The sequence below is a fragment of the Saccoglossus kowalevskii genome, chromosome 22, assembly GCF_978046115.1.
Source record: "Saccoglossus kowalevskii chromosome 22, keSacKowa6.1, whole genome shotgun sequence".
Classification (NCBI taxonomy): Eukaryota; Metazoa; Hemichordata; class Enteropneusta; family Harrimaniidae; genus Saccoglossus; species Saccoglossus kowalevskii.
The window spans coordinates 5,162,917-5,182,555 of NC_140662.1; the positions used below are offsets into that span (position 1 = coordinate 5,162,917).

A 19,639-nucleotide genomic window follows, 5' to 3' on the forward strand; every position below is an offset into this window, starting at 1 on the left:
GAATCTTGGGCCAGATGCAATCTTGATATCAAGTGTTCCACATTATAGTATCAAGGCCTATTTCTCAAACACTGGTGACCCCAACACTGCCACCTATTGGCAGCATGTGGGTCCATTGCTGCTGAGTTCGTATATATCAGATTTATTCAAATCAGCGTTACCTGTCGGATTTTCAGTGGGTGGAACCAATTCAGATGCCATTATAAGCATCCCTCCAGTTGACTGTGAATACGTTGAATATTTATGTTTGGAGGTTGTCTTCAATAATAATGCAATGTACAATGATCCAAATCTGGACAATAATATAGCGTGTGCGCAGTTTGGACCACGATCTGAACAGAAAATTGGAGAAATAGAATGTTATATTGGTAAGTGTTATACCATAGATTATATTGTTGCGTGTAAACCATGAACTAATTTCAGCACATTTGTATTTGATAATAAGATCTAATATTTTTTACCTTGCATGTACCTTTTTGATATTATTCACCACGATGTATCCACAGTAACAATTTTGACAATGACAATTTTGTTATGCAGATCATGGTTTACACAGCATGAGATATGCTACCAAGGTTTATATGTGCAATTACGATACACTACATGATTCTTTAAACTGCCATGTGTTGTACATCTATTTCACCCAGGTCAAAACTCAATGCATACTTGCCATGCACCATATTGAATTCTTAGTAGAGTGCAGTGCATTGTGGGAAAATCAATCTATGATATCAACACAAATCTGATGCATGCATGCATGGCATCACCGCCTTGTACCATATCCTATGAAATATACAAGTGTGTACATTTATTTGGTGAGCAACAATTCTCCAACATTCTGTTGAAAGATATTACATGTACCAACAACTTGCCCAAATGTTTATTAAAAAAACGATTAGCCGAAAAATGGCTGAAAATTAATGAATATTCTTTTTTTGGAAATGTTCATTGTATACATCCCATCATTACCCAGGACAACACATGCTGACTTTAAGGTAATTTGCTACCATTAATTAAATACTTAGAAATTCTCAAATCCAGCAAGCGGGTTCAGTTACTGTCATGTTCAATACTGTAAAATACTTTATTTTTTTGCTGAAGGGATGAATAAAAAAAAAATCCAGCGATTATACCTTTTTTCCTATATTTCACATTCAACTCATCAAAAATCAATGAAAATTAATTACATACAAAACACCCAAAAAATCTTTTCAGCAAAAATTAATTCCAGCAAAAATACAGTATACTAAAATAAATATAAATGGTCATTAAATTAATTTTTCTACAAATTATCTTGAAAATTGAAATGTGTTACGTACGGTAGTTTACAATTAGTTCCTGTGTCAAAAACATGTCGTCATTTTGTAAAAAATTTGATCGGTCAGCTATTCTAAAAAAATGATACTGGGTATGTCGTGTTATAAGACAAATAACAATTTGTGAATTTTCAATATTAGTATAAGTTATCCATGGAATAATGTGTTTACATGGAATCCTATGGAAAATGCTTTTCAGATTATTTTGCTTATGTTTTCTTGAAAACACATCCTTTTTCATAAAAACTTTAAATATGTATATGAAGCATTACACAACAATTTTTGAATGATTTACTGTGATCTTTTTTTTTCATGCTTTAGTGGTAGTGAAATACCTTAATTAAGGTTTCCCAAAGTTGCATCGTGGGTGATTGATATTATTTTACAATTTATTAATGGCATTTACATATTTGTTGTTCATCTTCTAGATCTACAGCTAACCAGTCTAACAGTCTTGAGTCCATTGTCGCTGTCTTACACGCCTGGGCTACCTTCCATGTTAACCGTACAAACACACATCAAAAACGGGGGATTACATTCTATACAAGAAGCTTCAGCCGGACAACATAATTTCGCTCCAAGATTCTACCTCACAGATGGCGACACGTTAGCGACTTCCACATTTAACATTATACAAAGTGATCCAAATGTCTATTTTGATATGGCCCTCTTGCCTGACGAAACCATTTTACTGCCCTCGTTTCAGGGCGAAATAGTTGTGCCATTAGATCATACGTTATGTACTCTTGTAACGCATTTATGTGTGGAGATAATGCTAGTACGACCTGAATATGTGGATATAATAGCTGGAAATGAAATCCAATGTCTGGAACTCATAGCTGTGGATCAGGGCGGTGCTGGATTTAAACTCGGATGCCCAGTGGATGGTTTAGGTATGTGCAGTACCAGTAGTGTTTTAACAGTATGTCACCAGGATTCAGTAATGATGTGCAATTTTTGCCAGTATGATATTTTTATTTGAAAAAAAATGCCAATCGTCTGATTCACATGGTTTTGCAGAAGCCGGTGTTTTATGGCCGTCTTAACAAACCTGCGCATTGGGTATACCAATCAATCAATTTCAAATTTAAATCAATGAATTTTGTCGTCTTATTACATGCTTATCTGGCAAAAACATGTGACTTAACGCTCGATTTACCATGAAAACGCACCAGAACATACCAGTTGTGTTTTATTATTGGCAGTTAATACAGGTTTATAGTTGGAATTAGTATATTAACGTTGAGACAGGCAGATAAATGGATATAACGTGCAAAAATTCTATTTTGATATATGTGTCATGAGATTGTTATCATTCTAGCTAAATACATGAAAAGACATCAGTTATCACTCAGCGTGTTCAAATTAACAAACACATGTATGGAACTCCTATTGAATGCAATTCGATGTTATGAACATTAACATATCAAACTTCATTGTTGTGCTTTATGATTCTGTTAGTTCATGAGATAAAGTGAGGTATTGTGAGAAGCATGCAGTGTTGATACATTCCGAGCTTGGAGCGGAAATCTAGTAGGCAGCAGTGGAGAGAACAGTGCACGCACAATATGTTTCGGGACATGCACATTATTGTTTTGAAATATGCAAATTTATGTGGGAGACTACTATCAAACATAGTACGATTTGCCTTGTTGAATTACGGATTCAAAATAGATCTTAAACTGCAAATGGTGGATTTAGTACTGAGTAAATATGAATCTGTATGTTAATTAAATTTGTGAACAATTTTAAATTTGTACAACTATCCACATTAGCAAGGATCATCAAAGACTGTTGTTATTATAGAAGATTAAACAAGATTCCATCTTACTGACTCGCATCTCACTGACTCACATCTCACTGACTCACATCTCACTGACTCACATCTTACTGACTCACATCTCACTGACTCACATCTCACTGACTCGCATCTCACTGACTCACATCTCACTGACTCACATCTCACTGACTCACATCTCACTGACTCACATCTCACTGACTCGCATCTTACTAACTCGCATCTCACTGACTCACATCTCACTGACTCACATCTCACTGACTCGCATCTTACTAACTCGCATCTCACTGGCCGAAAACGTGTAAAATATAAGTCGGAATATTAGGTTATTGTCAATATGGATTATGGTCATAATTTCATTTGTGGATTTGGAGTTTCGCTCTCTGCGCCATTATTTTTTTTGAACTGTGGGTAAAAACATAACGCCGAGGGCAAAAAATAACATTGGGTCAAAAGATAATCTCTTTTGAAGATCAAATATTGCAAAATATTACCACAGTTGAAGCAATAGGAAACTAGTTACTCATATGATCATTGTTATGTAAATTTTTTTTTTGCAGACATTGTTATGGAGTCTTTCCAAGTATATGAACCTTCAAATATCCTGTATGATATTGGGGCATCTATCACTATTACCATGGAAACCACTTTCACCAACTTAGGTAGTGAATCCATCCCAGAATCCTCAACAGACAGCAACTACCAATTTGAGTTGGTTATAATTGATCATATTTCCGATATCAATTTAAGTTCAGATTCTGTACTGTTTTTCCTTGACACATCCACGGCCACAAACCTAGGAGCTGAGTTGATCTACGGACTTCCTGGTGTTACTGTTACACCGCTAGTTGCAACGATAACACTCCCTAAACTAACCAGTCGTTGCCGTGCTTTTCAAAGTATGTGCCTAAAAGTGTTGCCACAGTTACCATATATTGATGTTGATCTTAGTAACAACTATCACTGTCTCACTTTTGATAACTCAAACGCCGGTGAGAAGACATGTCCGGAGTTGGATGTAGGTGAGGAAGTCTATTTTCCTTTAAATCTTGTATTTGTCAAATTAAGTTCATCATAATATGCACTACAAATAAGAATATATATTGAACATGGTGGACAAAACATTCAGTGAGTCAGTCACAAGTTGTATTCAATGCATTTGCATACTGTCTTTATGGGTGTATTGCAGTATGTCCATCATAAGCTAATTATCATATCAGCCATCTTGGAAATATTGCATCATCATGCCTTATTTAGTATTTTCATTCCCTAATAAGGTAGGATACATCTATCAGCCATCTTGGAAATATTGCATCATCATGCCTTATTTAGTATTTTCATTTCCTAATAAGGTAGGATACATCTATCAGCCATCTTGGAAATATTGCATCATCATGCCTTATTTAGTATTTTCATTTCCAAATAAGGTAGGATACATCTATCAGCCATCTTGGAAATATTGCATCATCATGCCTTTTTTAGTATTTTCATTTCCTAATAAGGTAGGATACATCTGTCTGCCATCTTGGAAATATTGCATCATCATGCCTTATTTAGTATTTTCATTTCCTAATAAGGTAGGATACATCTGTTTGCCATCTTGGAAATATTGCATCATGATGCCTTATTTAGTATTTTCATTTCCTAATAAGGTAGGATACATCTATCAGCCATCTTGGAAATATTGCATCATCATGCCTTATTTAGTATTTTCATTTCCTAATAAGGTAGGATACATCTGTCAGCCATCTTGGAAATATTGCATCATCATGCCTTATTTAGTATTTTCATTTCCTAATAGAGTAGGATACATCTGTCTGCCATTTTGGAAATATTGCATCATCATGCCTTATTTAGTATTTTCATTTTCTAATAAGGTAGGATACATCTGTCAGTCATCTTGGAAATATTGTAGCATCATGCCTTATTTAGTATTTTCATTTCCTAATAAGGTAGGATACATCTGTCACCCATCTTGGAAATATTGCATCATTATGGTGGAGGCCAATGTACAGATGTCTGTCTGTCTATCTGTCCAGATGGGTCAAATCTTGTTCCATTAGTTTCTCATTTCTGGGGCATTGAAGTGCAGTTTGGTACACAGATACTTTGTTATGAACTCCAGATCTGATTATAGATTCTTGTAAATATATGCATATAAATTAACTAATAATTGCAGTAAATGTCATATTATCTGGTGATGCTAGCCCTAAGTGTACACATACCAACATACTCCAGATAAAGTATCTCAGTTATTTAGAGTTGTTTTCTGAAAATAAAATTTGAAAGTTATATTTTTTTAGAAAACTCATATTTTTCCTTCTTTTGTATTTTTAGATATTTTATCTGCAAACTTAGATGTGTCCGCGGCACAAGACAATTATCCAATTGACCAGGCTGTGGCTGCCAGTCTATCCTTCACTGCTACAAACCGTGGTCCTGGAAGTATCCCCGCTGTGATCGGATCCCAAAATAATTTCATAATTGAGGCATTTTTAACTAATGCAGACAATCTGGAGAATGCAACTATTCAGATTAAAATTCCAAACTTCAATATTCAGTCGGACCAACTGCAGCAAGAATTTGCCATCAGTGATACCATCCTGTTCTCCACATCATCCATGCAGATTACGATACCTTCTGAGTACTGTGATGACATCTCGCATATCTGTACGAAAGTTACCATACCAGATTCTAGCCTATATACTGATATTATTCCTGAATTGGCTGATACATGTTTAGCATTCGAAGGCAGTGCCGGGAATATACACTGCTATATAGGTAGGTGACCTTATAAGGCCAACACTGGAACAATATTTCTGTATATCAATGTGTATTTCAACAATTGGCAATCTCCAATATTCAGTTGATTATATTGAAAACAGCATCCAAGCTATTCTGAATTTTGTATGTTGATTTTTGGAATGAATGGTCAAGGCTGTGACCACCTGTCCATAGTGACCAGCTTTATATAAAGATCACCTGCCAGTATGTAAAAGCCACTTGTCTAAATGTGACCAGTGACCACACTTTTGGCACTGGCACCAGTTTGGTCAAATAAACCTGAGTATAAATGCCAAAATAATGAAAGATAATTACATGTTTAGTGTTTTACAATTTAAATAAAACGAACATGTTTATTTTTATTCATTCATTATCTGTTGCTAAATTGCCTCCTTAAACGGGAAATGATTGTAATATTTTTATGCACAATTTCATTAATCAAGTCTCATTCAAAGACTGTCTATAAAGAACAATTGTTGTATTCACTACACAGGTTTTAATACCCATTGATATTTGGCAGTATGTACATAAATTTAGTAGAAAAACTATAAATACTTGCAGTTACACATTGGTATTAGATGCATAGTCACACATGAATACATAATTTAATAATGAATTTTTTTACATGTACTGATATGAAATGTGTGTTTTTCATTGAAATACAAATTTCTGATTATGGTCATTGATGAACCACTTACTAGATTTGCTTTTTTCAACTGTGTGTTTTTTGTATCCTTAGATCTTGCTGCCACTGATCTTGACCTTGCAGTGACCTATGATTTGACCTATGACCCTGGATATCAACAGAACATCTACTTACAGCTTTCTGTCACTAACCTAGGGGGATTGACCCTAGTGGAGTCTATTGACTATAACTTCAAACCGACCACTTATCTGACAGATAGTGGACAATTTGAAAGTGCTACAGTTTCGATCCAACAAGATGATCTTGGAACAACGTTCAACCCGAGGATTAATGGAGATTCATCTGTGAACCTGCAGGAATTCCCAGTGTCTGTTACCATACCAACTGTGAAGTCTGAATGTGAATCGATAAGCTATCTCTGCATAATGATTGACCACAATATAAACCATTATACAGATATTGATTCCAGTAATGATGACGCATGTATTCAGTTTGGTGAAGTGAGTGCAGGGAATGCTGGGACTTTTTCCTGTAATATTTTGGTTGGTGAGTCGCTATTCAAATCAGTATTGTCTACCAGTCAGGAATTTCTAATTTCATATTTTCATTTAGTTAACAAGTTTCAGGCGTTGATGGATTTGGTTAAAACTTTTTGAGATCTTATTGCACAGTATTTTTTTTGGTGATATGATCCAACATGGCTGACTTCATCGAGCAGAGTATTAAAGTCATATTACAGATTGCGCATCATCGACAATATCAATTTTTTAATGGCGTCCGCGTCAACTTTTTTCTGAAACGTGCAAGTCTGGTTGCTTTGATAATTGATATAAATGTACCTCTGGTGGACCTCTGTCAGATTTTGTGATGATATGTTCAAAACTCTAATTTTGATGAACATTTTCGTCATTTTTGATAAAAAGTAATATTCTCAACTTTTTCTTGAAACTGCAAGTCTGATTGATTTGATATATAATATGTAGGTATCTCAGACAGGCCTATTTTGGGTTTGTTCATTTAGTTATGATTGTAAATATTTTTTTCGAATTTCAAAAGGAGATATTGTTCGTCATTTGATGTGACAGCTAGTATTAGAATTATTATAATATTCCTAATAGTGATTTCTAGATATGAAACTTTTGTTTTGTGTAACCTTTCCAACCATGACATATTAATAAACATCTTCTTAATTAATTCATAATCTCTTTAACCTTACAGATCTTGAGGTTGACAACTTAGCATACACACCAACCCAAGATATGTACCCATTTGACACAGTGGTGCCAGCTGACGTCACGCTTCGAGTGACCAATCGCGGCTTCGGGCAAGTTCCCCGAGCTCGCGGATCAGACGTAAATTTTGACGTGAAGACCTATCTAACAAACTCTGGCAACTTTGAAGATGCCACAGTGAAAATTGAACAACCAAACTTAGACATTGATGTTGTACAGCTCCAGCAGCAGTTGTTGTCAGGCATAGGAGAAGAAATTGATCTCTCATTTTCAGTGGATATTCTGGTACCAATTCAGAACTGTCAGAGTCTAAGCCATATTTGTTTTATCGTGACTCTCCATAATGAAGATAATTTAGTGTTTTATGATGACAACAGTGACAATAATGATGTGTGTATAGAGTTTGGTCCAATTCAAGAGAGTAAAGCTGGCAAAGTTCTTTGTTTTATTGGTCAGTAATTTCATGACATTATCTTGTAATTTTCTGATCACCCTATGATCATTATACATTTTTTACGTTTCTCAAAATAGAATAGCTGCACTTTTTTTAAAGTATTATAAACATTTTAGATTAAAATTGCAGAAAATTCACAGCAGCGTGCAGACAGTAGAACTAGAATTTTGTAGTTAAATATGAATACTCTAAAATATGTTGAACTATAGCTACTAAAATTTATAAAATATATAATCTTTATTTAGCCAATATGCCTAATTGTAATTTTTACATGTCTGGAGCTGTTTCTCAGAGATGACTATGCCAATTTGGATCAAAGTTGGTATGATGATCAAACTAATATGGATGACTGGTGGCCATTTTGTTTTTCATGATACCCATGAATGCAATGAACATTTCTGTTTAAATTTTGTACAAAGACAGTATACCAATAGATACATCAACATGAACAGGGACTGTATCATTAACAATGACTTGTAGTAAAATAATTATTGTGATAATTGGGGTGAACAATTATATCACACAATAAAATTTAAAATATTTTGTTTTGTTTCAGACATTGCTGCTATTGATCTTGAGATACAACTTGAATCGTCTAACACCTTGACCTATGAACCTGGAAAACCATCACAGGTCATGGTTCAACTCACCGTCACCAACTATGGTGGGCTCGACCTCACAACAGCGCCTTCAGGTACATACAACTTTGGAACACAGGTCTTCATAACGAACACCGACAACTTATACACTGCAAGTGTGAAAACAGAGCAAGATCCTCCTGAGAAAATTTTCATGCATGAAGTAGGAGCTGGATTTATAGTTATTCTGCCCATATTTGCGATAAATATAACGATACCAACAGATATAAACTGTCTGAACTTGAAATACCTGTGTCTGCTATTGAATCATAACGTATACAGATACATTGACAGGAATAGTTTAAATGATTTTGTATGTCTGGAATTTGGTTCGGTAAAAGCTGGAAAAGCGGGAAGACTACCTTGCAATGGCCTTCCAGGTAGGTTTACTATTTACTGTGGTGAATGCAAATATATATACATATCTACCGGACGTTTTCTCACCTTAAATGAAATAAACCCTATCTTTATTTTCTATTTTACTAAATCACACTTTTTAATTTGTTTGAACAAAACATTCCTATTATCATTGTGACATACATTTTATCAGTTTTGTTGCTAAAGTGTTGTATATCATTTACTGAAACATTTTATTTTCCAGAACCAATGACAACACCTAAGCCAATCACACAAACTCCTTTAATATTTGAAACATTTCGTCCTGCAAACTGGTCACATGGATATGGTACTGGTAATTTTGGCAGACTTGAAACTGATGGATTAGCTCTTCATTATGTCATGATTATCACTACGCTGGTTTTCATCACTGTTATCGTAGCTGCTGTAGTTCTCATAAAGTAAGCATATAAATTCTGTGACAAAGACTATGCAAACGTAAATGCCTTTGATTTGTATTAGCTTTAAATCTGACATTGTTATATTGACACTATGTTGGACATTGTTGCACTGACACTATGTTGTACATTGTTGCACTGACACTATGTTGTACATTGTTATATTGACACTATGTTTGACATTGTTGCACTGACACTATGTTGTACATTGTTGCACTGACACTGTTGGACATTGTTGCACTGACACTATGTTGTACATTGTTGCACTGACACTATGTTGGACATTGTTGCACTGACATTATGTTTGACATTGTTACATTGGCACTATGTTGGACATTGTTACATTGACATGTTTGACGTTGTTGCATTGACATTATGTTGGCATTGTTACATTGACATTATGTTTGACATTGTTGCATTGACATTATGTTAGACATTGTCACATTGACATTATGTTTGACATTGTTGCATTGACATTATGTTAGACATTGTCACATTGACATTATGTTTGACATTGTTACATTGGCACTATGTTGGACATTGTTGCTCTGACACTATGTTGGACATTGTTGCTCTGACACTATGTTGGACATTGTTGCACTGACACTATGTTGGACATTGTTGCACTGAAACTATGTTTGCAATTGTTGCACTGACACTATGTTGAACATTGTTACATTAACATTATGTTTGACATTGTTGCACTGACACTATGTTGTACATTGTTGCACTGACACTATGTTGTACATTGTTGCTCTGACACTATGTTTGACATTGTTACATTGACACTATGTTTGAAATTGTTGCACTGACATTATGTTTGACATTGTTGCATTGACATTATGTTGGACATTGTTGCATTGACACTATGTTGGACATTGTTGCATTGACACTATGTTGGACATTGTTGCTCTGACACTATGTTGGACATTGTTGCACTGACACTATGTTGGACATTGTTACATTGACATGTTTGACGTTGTTGCATTGACATTATGTTGGCATTGTTACATTGACATTATGTTTGACATTGTTGCATTGACATTATGTTAGACATTGTCACATTGACATTATGTTTGACATTGCTACATTGGCACTATGTTGGACATTGTTGCTCTGACACTATGTTGGACATTGTTGCTCTGACACTATGTTGGACATTGTTGCACTGACACTATGTTGGACATTGTTGCACTGAAACTATGTTTGAAATTGTTGCACTGACACTATGTTGAACATTGTTACATTAACATTATGTTTGACATTGTTGCACTGACACTATGTTGTACATTGTTGCACTGACACTATGTTGTACATTGTTGCTCTGACACTATGTTTGACATTGTTACATTGACACTATGTTTGAAATTGTTGCACTGACATTATGTTTGACATTGTTGCATTGACATTATGTTGGACATTGTTGCATTGACACTATGTTGGACATTGTTGCATTGACACTATGTTGGACATTGTTGCATTGGCACTATGTTGGACATTGTTGCACTGACATTATGTTGGACATTGTTGCACTGACACTATGTTGGACATTGTTGCACTGACATTATGTTGTACATTGTTACATTAACATTATGTTTGACATTGTTGCACTGACACTATGTTGGATATTGTTGCTTTTTTTTCTATATGTTTACATGTACATTTTCTCTTTGCAGATACTGCAGAAAGAAGTGATGAAATTTATAACTGGTTTTCAATGAATTGGAAAAAATGGTTGCTTACAGTGAACTGGAATTAATAAATTGCTAATGTGTCCTAACACCAACAGTGAAATAAAAGTGTTTTATTTGGCAACAGAACATCAAAATATAATAACAATAAGAAAACTAAAAAGAAGGAAACAGTTAACTATCAATATTTGAAACTATTGTATTGTTATATTAGGATGAGAACAATAAAAATGTGACAATTTACACAATTATAAGCTATGAGGAAGGTAAAATAATATAATAAAAATTTTACATTTGCTCATTGGTGGAATAACCAATCAAGACGTCATGCTATAAGCACCAAATATATAATGTAATTAATTATGTCACACAACGATGGGCTGTGGTGGGGTTTATCCTTATTGCTGGTAATTAAATTTATTCATGTTGAGTTTAATATGAAATTTAACTCTAAAATAATATTTACAGTTATTAATAAACTTTCTAAAATGTAATGGGAGTCACAGTTTTTCAGAATTGTTTAATGTGTGTATTACTGTACGTGTGATTCTCTTCATTTAATGTCAAACTGAATTGCCTCTTCTATAAAATATACACTATCAATGCTATGCCTCGGGTACCACGTTTATGATCGACAACGATAGACTGAGAACTGGTCGGCCATATGGTGGCGTTGCTGTCTTGTGACAAAAATCCATTACTGAGTTTTTTCACATATCTGTTAGTCAATATAATGGCGATAGGCTTTTAGGCCTCAATCTGTGGATTGTCATGACAACATGCATTGTTATCTGAGCTATTTCTCGAAAATCACAAGTATTATTGACAATTGTGTTAGTAACAGAGTATATGTGATTGGGACGCTGACCCAAAGAAACTGTTTCGTAAAAAGCTCACCTCTTTTTTGTGCTGATAATTGTTATATTTTGTCTGATTAGCGATCCTAGACACGCATATATATCTGTTTACGTACATCAGCGAAGCGCATGACACTACATCTTGGATTGACCTTTGTATGTCATCGGTCTCTGCACACGATGCCATTCAATCCGTTTTTTTACCTTCCAATAACTACAGTCGGCCAATGCTTCAGTTACCTCCAAGCTGATCAATACTTCCAAGCTACCTACCAGCTGACTAAGGTTGGTCAATATTTCCTCTACTAACTAACGAGAAGGAACAGCAACGAACTGACAGGCCATGCTTCACAGCTGTGCGCCAGCTGGCTAAAGTCAGTCATGTAATTTTGTCTTTACTTTAGGATGGAATCAAATTCTCACTCTAACCTTGGCCACTGCTATGCGACTGTTCAGTTCTATTGATGCAAATAAAAGTATAGTTCTGGCTGTAAACACGTTTCCTTCAAACTATCTTTATTGAATCACTATTAATTTGTCTGTTGGCTCCAAAATTAGGGTTCATTTCGAGAAATATTAAAGAATTATAAGAAAAAAGTGTAGGAAAATGTTCACAAGAAAGTCTTGTGGTGAAAAGGCTAATAGGAATCAAACTAGCGGAGTTTATCGTGATAACAGATTCCAGTTTAGGGATGTGTGCATTTCTGTTTGTCAGTAATAAAGTAAATAAAACTCTCACAACATATGCATTTACAGATACTTAAAAATTTATTGATAAGAAAATCTGCTATTGCCATGGTAATTGTTGCTATGTGGTTATGGTTTCCATGGTAACTAGAATACCACATATATGTAGATATATATTTTATCACTAAAACTCATAAAATATGTTTTAAAACTGTAAATACTGGTATTCATGTTTTGAATTCCCCACAAACATAGAATCAGTCGCCAGTGTGAAAACCCCTCCCTTATTTCTAAAAAAAACACAATAACAGAGCATTGTATTACAGTGGATTATCTTTAAGCGAAAAAAAGGCAGTTGCAATGTGAAATCTACGTTTAAGTATGCAGACTTTAAATAATTAAAAAAAAGCATTATATTTGAAAACATACATGTGACAGCAAACTGGATAAAAATGTGTGTTTAACTAAAAAATAAATAATATATATTACTCATTAATAAATGTATATAGCAAAGCAACTAAAAGCCCCCTTTGCATCGTTGATAAGTGAAATACATATTCACTGTGAATTGCAGCCCACTCTTATTTAAGCAGCCATGTTGAATTTTATTCTAAATAAATTCAAATTATTGTGGTTTCAAAGTTTTTTATGCAAACAAATTTCTCAAATCCACCATTTTTTTATGTTTACAGATTCATTAGGTTTCTGATTTCCAAAACAAACAAACAGGAATTGGTAGTCATACATGTGCCATTGGAAACTAAGTGTTTTCTTCCAAAACACATAATTTTGTGTCCAACTGCTACAGTTCTGACTTTGTTGAGCACTTGAAATAAATTGTTGTCAAAAGATCAAATTGGAAATCTCCGGTGTATCCCAATGCTTTGAACACTTTTATGGATTTGCCGAAATGTTTGTGCAATACCCTCTGGTACTTCGCACATTTTATGGACATTTGAGAAATTTATTACTAGGTAGTTGGTACTCATTGAATTTCCAGTTGGTTGCCATGTATCAATACATCTGGTGAGCACTGGCAAACTTAAGTATTATTTTATGTTTCAGAGGATGATACTTCATCCCACTTTCTCACGTTTTCATTGAAAATATAATTATACATAAAATCATAATGGTATGGTATTAATTAAGCGAGTAATGATAAAAGATTAAAATTACAGTGAAAAACACATTATATAATTTTTGTTCCCCTCCAGAGATCTTAGCACCATTAAATTCTAAATATACATAACAAAAATAAACAAAAAGCGTTACAAGTCGCCAAGTGAATGATTCACCGCCACATTCATTTGTACGTCTTAATGGAACACCCCTGTGTTATCAAATGTACGATTCACCACACCACGTCTTTAAATTAAAGACCCCAAACTGGTAAATGTGCAATTGCTGAAGGCACAATGAGTAATTTTTAAAAGCTTATAATAATACTTTTCAATAATTATAAAACACTGGTGAATAGGTGGGATGACGTAGCACTATTTTGGTAGCAGAAAATCACTTCTATCTACACTCCTTATATGGAGCTAATTTGCATATACCCATGATGCATAGTAGATTCGCATGTACCTCCATGTTTAATCAGTCTATCATAAATCAGATATAGGCTAAGGAGACTTGACTCCCTAACTTGATAAAGCAAATCATTAATATTAGATATGCAAAACAAGTGATTAATTATGTGTTATTTGTTACAAAATATAGACTATGTGATAAAAATAAATTGCATTTTTTAATTACGCTGTCACAATACAAATTATTGCTTCCATACAAAGGTAATGCAGAATACACTTCCAACCCTACAGTTCTATTTTTTTTTTTTTTGCAATTAAAATTGAAGACTACACAACTTTACAAACAAAAATGTCACAAAACACCAAATGTTCTGAAACTGAAAAATAATAATAATTTGATCTCTCTTTCCAGACTGTGCAGATGTTTTATTTTCCCTGTTTAAAAAATACAGCATTGGTAAAATATTTATGAAATAATTTTCTTCAGGAAATTTGAACTCAGAACGAGAATCAGAAGTCTAACAAAAAAAATCAAAAAAAAATTTCTGATTTGGATAAGCATTTCAAATAACATAATATACAACTTTAGCAAGTTGCCAACAAAATTGTCAGATTTTTATTTCCCCCATTGATGATAAAATATGTCCAGTTTCATAATTGTATGTATAGAGAGCCACACTTGAAATTAAAATGAGGTCATAACCTGAAAAATGCATTTATAATTCAATGCATAACCAGCTAAAAATATAAGTATTAGGGAATAAATCTCTAGATACAGTTACAAAAATACCATCTATATATGTTCACAAAGTCAAATAATCAAATTCAGAAAAGTTGAGTTTCTATACAGAGATACTTACAAATTATACTATTAGTATGTTTGGGATTAAACAATATATTTATAAACATACTACATTTTTAATCTTTTTATTCTTGCTTTTTAGATAAAAAACAAATCTTTGAAAAAAAAACAGGCTGTCCGCCATTACTATCCCCTTTCCGGCTAGAATCATCCATCATTTGGTTATTTACAAAAAAAAAATCTTTTTCTTTTTTTTATTCTGACAGAAAAATAAAATACTGTCATAATTGTCATGGTTATTTTATAATCGTCATTGTATTATAGTTTTATATTCATTATCGTATTAAAGTTTGTTTATAAGTTGTTTGTTTGTTTGTTTGTTTCTCTCAGTTTGTCACGACCAGCCCTACATTTGTACTTTGTGTTAGTTTGCATATTTCATACCAGTACAGGCTGGTTGGAATCCAATATTGAAGCTTGGAGAGCTCATGACAGTGATTACAGGTTTGAACTGGTTTCATCAAGTATAACTAGTCTGAACCGGTTTTATCCAGTATTCTATTACTAGTTTGAAGTGTTCGCATTCAGTATCCAACTACTGGTTTCATCCAGTATTACTGGTTTGAACTGGTCTCATCCAGTTTATTTATGCTGTTGAGAACTTCCAAGCATAATCTTTGTTACAAAGTTGACAATTGCAGATGCTGGCTGCTCAGGCTCATGTTCACAAAACAAATGACACAAGTTGTCAGTCAGACTTCCTGGTTTTCGAGCAACAAACCCAAAGATCCTACAAAATAAAAAAAGACACAAGGTTACTTAAAATAAAACAGCCAAAAATATTCATGGCCAATAAGGTAAAATGGTTTCACTATAAAGATATTTTTTTCATCCATTTTATCACCACAATAAAACAACTTACTTTGCATCAGCAACAGTTGAATCTTCTGTCCTTGGCCACCTTAAAAAATATAATATTTCACTTAATATTTATAAATGATGAAATATAATAATTATGCACATTTTTAATCCCCCAGTCATGAGAAATCCAAAACTGTCACTATGACCATCAACCCATTTTTTAAAATCATTTTTTCGATTATGGATGACAATTGATTTCACTATCTGAGTGATTAATTTTTACTATAATATCAACTTTGTAATATTTCATGCGCTCCATTAAACTAACTGAGCCTAATTTGTCAAAGCAATACACATGTAGACACATTTTCATTGGATAATAATGTTATCCAGTGCAGTCCTTGAAGGAGAGAGGGTGATAACAATAAAGATAGAGAATAAAATAAAAAAAGAATAAAAAGTACTAAACACTTACCTCCTGTTTTCTGGATCCATTCCACAATAAGTGACATTATTTACCGCATAGTGACGCCTGAAAAATAACCTAAGAAACAAATTTTATACACAATTATTCCAAAATTTTAAAAACCGAAAACACATGAAATGCAAACAAATTTGTGTCTGTTTTTTTTAAATGTTTGTCCCCTAAGTTGTTGTGATTGGCAAGCATTTGCACTTTATGTCTGTGTATTTGCTTTTTGCTATAATACTATCTTCAAATAAATTTAACTAACTCACTTTTTCTCATTATCTGTAAGCGTGATTCCCTGGTAGTTAACTTTGAAATGAACTACTGTAGTTTTGGGACGGGGTTTCTTGAGCGCCACTGCTGTCATTGCCTTGCGGACAGCATTCGGGCCTGTTAACGATTCCATCTCCTCTGAGTGCAAGTATAGTACATTACAGGCTGTAAAACAACGAATACAAAATTTGGTTATCGATTACATGTGTTTGAATGTATGATATTCGCTTGATTAAACAGAAATACACAACTGTACATGTATACAAGTCAATTACATCAATTGTATACTTGATCATTTAAATAATATTTTTATCGGCCCACTACTCATATTTATGTGATTATGCTACTAATAATAGAGCAAATATCACGATAAAACCAATGAAAGGTTTTGAATCTAAAAATAAACAGAAATTACTGCACTAGTGTGATGTCCTGGATTGTAGTGTGAGTTGTGGAGCTATTAAAATAAATTGTACAGTAGAGTATACCTAGCCATGTAGCTTACCTGCTCCCTGCGCCAGCAAAGCTGAGGGAGAGTGAGGAATATCAGATGAGCGAGGGCTACTAGCTGCACTGCTTGGGCCAGATGGATCTAATAAAACAATAATAATAACATTGTTAGTATATATTATGGGCTGAAGAATTGAAGATCAGTAATGCGTCTTAGAATTTCACATTTTTATAATAACATATGTCACGATTACGAGATCTAACTAAAATTATGACACAATGTTTATGTGTAAAAATCAGTAGTTGATACAAAGTAGATTAGATTGAGTGTTAGCAGTAATATGTTTATAAAGGTAATCTTGCTACCAGATGTTCCACAATTATATCTTTACCTATAACCCACTCTTTGATCTAGATTTTTCCAACTGTAAACCCAATTTACACGACACCCACTTAATCCAATTTTCTCCATCTGTGGAAACCAGTTCACCTAAAACCCAGACTTGAATACAGATTTCTCCACCATTGGGTTGAATTTAATTGAAACACACTCATCGATCCAGATTTCCCCGATTGCAAAACGCATTTAACTTTCAAAGCATCAAGTTCTTGATCACTTATTTGGATTCAATAATTGAAATTGTGATAATTTTACAATTCGCATGATTTCAATTGATATCTCTTTTTCACATTAGTTGCATATGCTATTTTTATTTTAAAACTCCATACTATAATAAAATGATCTAATATCTACTTACCAACTTCAGGCAACAACAGTTTGCAAGGCAAAGCTAACGGAGTGATAGAATGTTGATACACTAATGCTGACAAACTACTGAAGGTAGGCTCATTGCTGCAACCTTTCAATCGCACGCCGTGCGAATTCGGCTCTATCAAGAAATGCCGCACCAGTTCATTTGATAAATCACCATCTAAAAACAAAAGTTACATTAATTATCACAATCGACACTAGAGGGCAGTATATACTAATAATTTCCATCACAAAAGTTTTGAATAGTAGCATCGTGACTGTGCTATAGGTCTCATGCCACTAATCAACCAATGACCGTTTGTAGCCCTCAATTTAAATGCCTTGCAAGAACCAATGACATTTTTTAATATTTTTTTTCTCAGGTGCCCTCCCTGTTTGGACCAAATATGGTCTTTTGTTTACTACTTAGCGGCTGTGTACCTGTTGGTTTATTCTGTCTGTATTTGGATATTCTAATCTTGGTGTTTTTCCAGTGATTTCTCAAGGTGCAATAGAGTAGGTGTGTCTTGTTTACCTGAGATTTGCAAGAGTTTGAGCTGGCCAACATGTTTTTTTCATGTGGTTGATTACTGGCATGCTGATTTCCCATTTTTGAGCTATGTTTTCAAGTTTGCTTATCATTTTCCTATAGCAATCTCGTCATATGTTAACATTGTCGTCTATGAAGTTTCAATTAGTAGTATGAGCCCTATAGGCTGTTTAATAAATCACCCCCAAAAACAAAGTTCATCATAACACTTGACACTAGAGGGCAGTGTTCGTCACTGAAAAAATAACTGCATAATGTAGCATTTTTGCAAGTAGACATTTTTGAATATTTAAAACAGGACATTAATGAATCGCTCAGAACAATAAATTTATTTCACTAATTTTGATGAATATTTATTTTAATTCAAACATTGTTGGACTCACTCTTTTTGTTCTGCATGACACTTGGTGGTGGTGTGGCTACTTTCAGTGCCAGGCCAAAGGCACCTGGAAAGGAGTTACTATCTCGTACAATGAACGATCCCGGTGGCCTCTCCTTTAGAATGGCTATGGCTAGAAATAAAAGAAAAAATTAAACGTTATATTATAAGACAAGAGGTGACATATTCCAAAATCACTTGTGCACTTGTGACACATGTACATGTATACACCAGTGCACTAGTCGTAGAATCCACATATGTTACCAGTCACCAACCTGAACAGTGATATTACATCATTTGTACAACTTATACTCCAATGTAATAGATTAACAAAATTAATATTTATTCCTGGAAAAAATACCATAGTTACTAAGTGTCAAATTTGTTTAAAGAGAAAAGTGAACATTGGTGTAATATAATAGCGTGCTTACCTTCATCCCTGGCGATGGTTGGTTTGTACCAGTAACCGGAAATGTCTTTTACAAACATGGGATGCTTGTGTATTATATCGGAATCTATAAAATAGAGATATGATAATGAAACAACATAACATGGGTAAAACAAAAGTCAAACTTTGTTTTCTCTCTGTATCATAACTGCTTATCTTGGAGATATCCATTCACAATTTTCAATAAGTTAATGGTACCCCGAAATATGATACATTGAGAGGGCAAATAG

The 19,639-nt window shown here is 33.9% G+C and overlaps 2 protein-coding genes across 9 annotated transcripts in view; one reads left to right on the top strand and one right to left on the bottom strand.

Annotated features, from left to right (window-relative positions):
- The first annotated feature begins 257 nt into the window (after positions 1-257).
- LOC102808188 (uncharacterized) lies at positions 258-11,847 on the top strand. Its single transcript, XM_006820075.3, has 9 exons — positions 258-368; positions 1,745-2,209; positions 3,675-4,136; positions 5,452-5,895; positions 6,638-7,090; positions 7,763-8,227; positions 8,787-9,248; positions 9,470-9,665; positions 11,339-11,847. Exons 1-9 carry the CDS (start codon positions 275-277, stop codon positions 11,355-11,357), a joined length of 3,060 nt encoding a protein of 1,019 aa, XP_006820138.3. The 5' UTR covers positions 258-274; the 3' UTR covers positions 11,358-11,847.
- Positions 11,848-12,959: 1,112 nt separating this feature from the next.
- Positions 12,960-19,639, bottom strand: part of LOC100370078 (tensin-1-like) — a 144,738-nt gene continuing 138,058 nt past the window's right edge. For all 8 annotated transcript variants that reach the window (XM_085495524.1, XM_085495522.1, XM_085495523.1 and 5 more), the window contains 8 exons: positions 19,393-19,476; positions 18,966-19,094; positions 18,040-18,213; positions 17,337-17,423; positions 16,828-16,996; positions 16,565-16,633; positions 16,151-16,189; positions 12,960-16,018 (listed from right to left, as the gene is read on the bottom strand). In XM_085495524.1, coding sequence (XP_085351650.1) covers positions 15,871-16,018; positions 16,151-16,189; positions 16,565-16,633; positions 16,828-16,996; positions 17,337-17,423; positions 18,040-18,213; positions 18,966-19,094; positions 19,393-19,476 — 899 coding nt within the window. In that variant the 3' untranslated portion in view covers positions 12,960-15,870. The remainder of the gene's footprint in view (positions 16,019-16,150; positions 16,190-16,564; positions 16,634-16,827; positions 16,997-17,336; positions 17,424-18,039; positions 18,214-18,965; positions 19,095-19,392; positions 19,477-19,639) is intronic.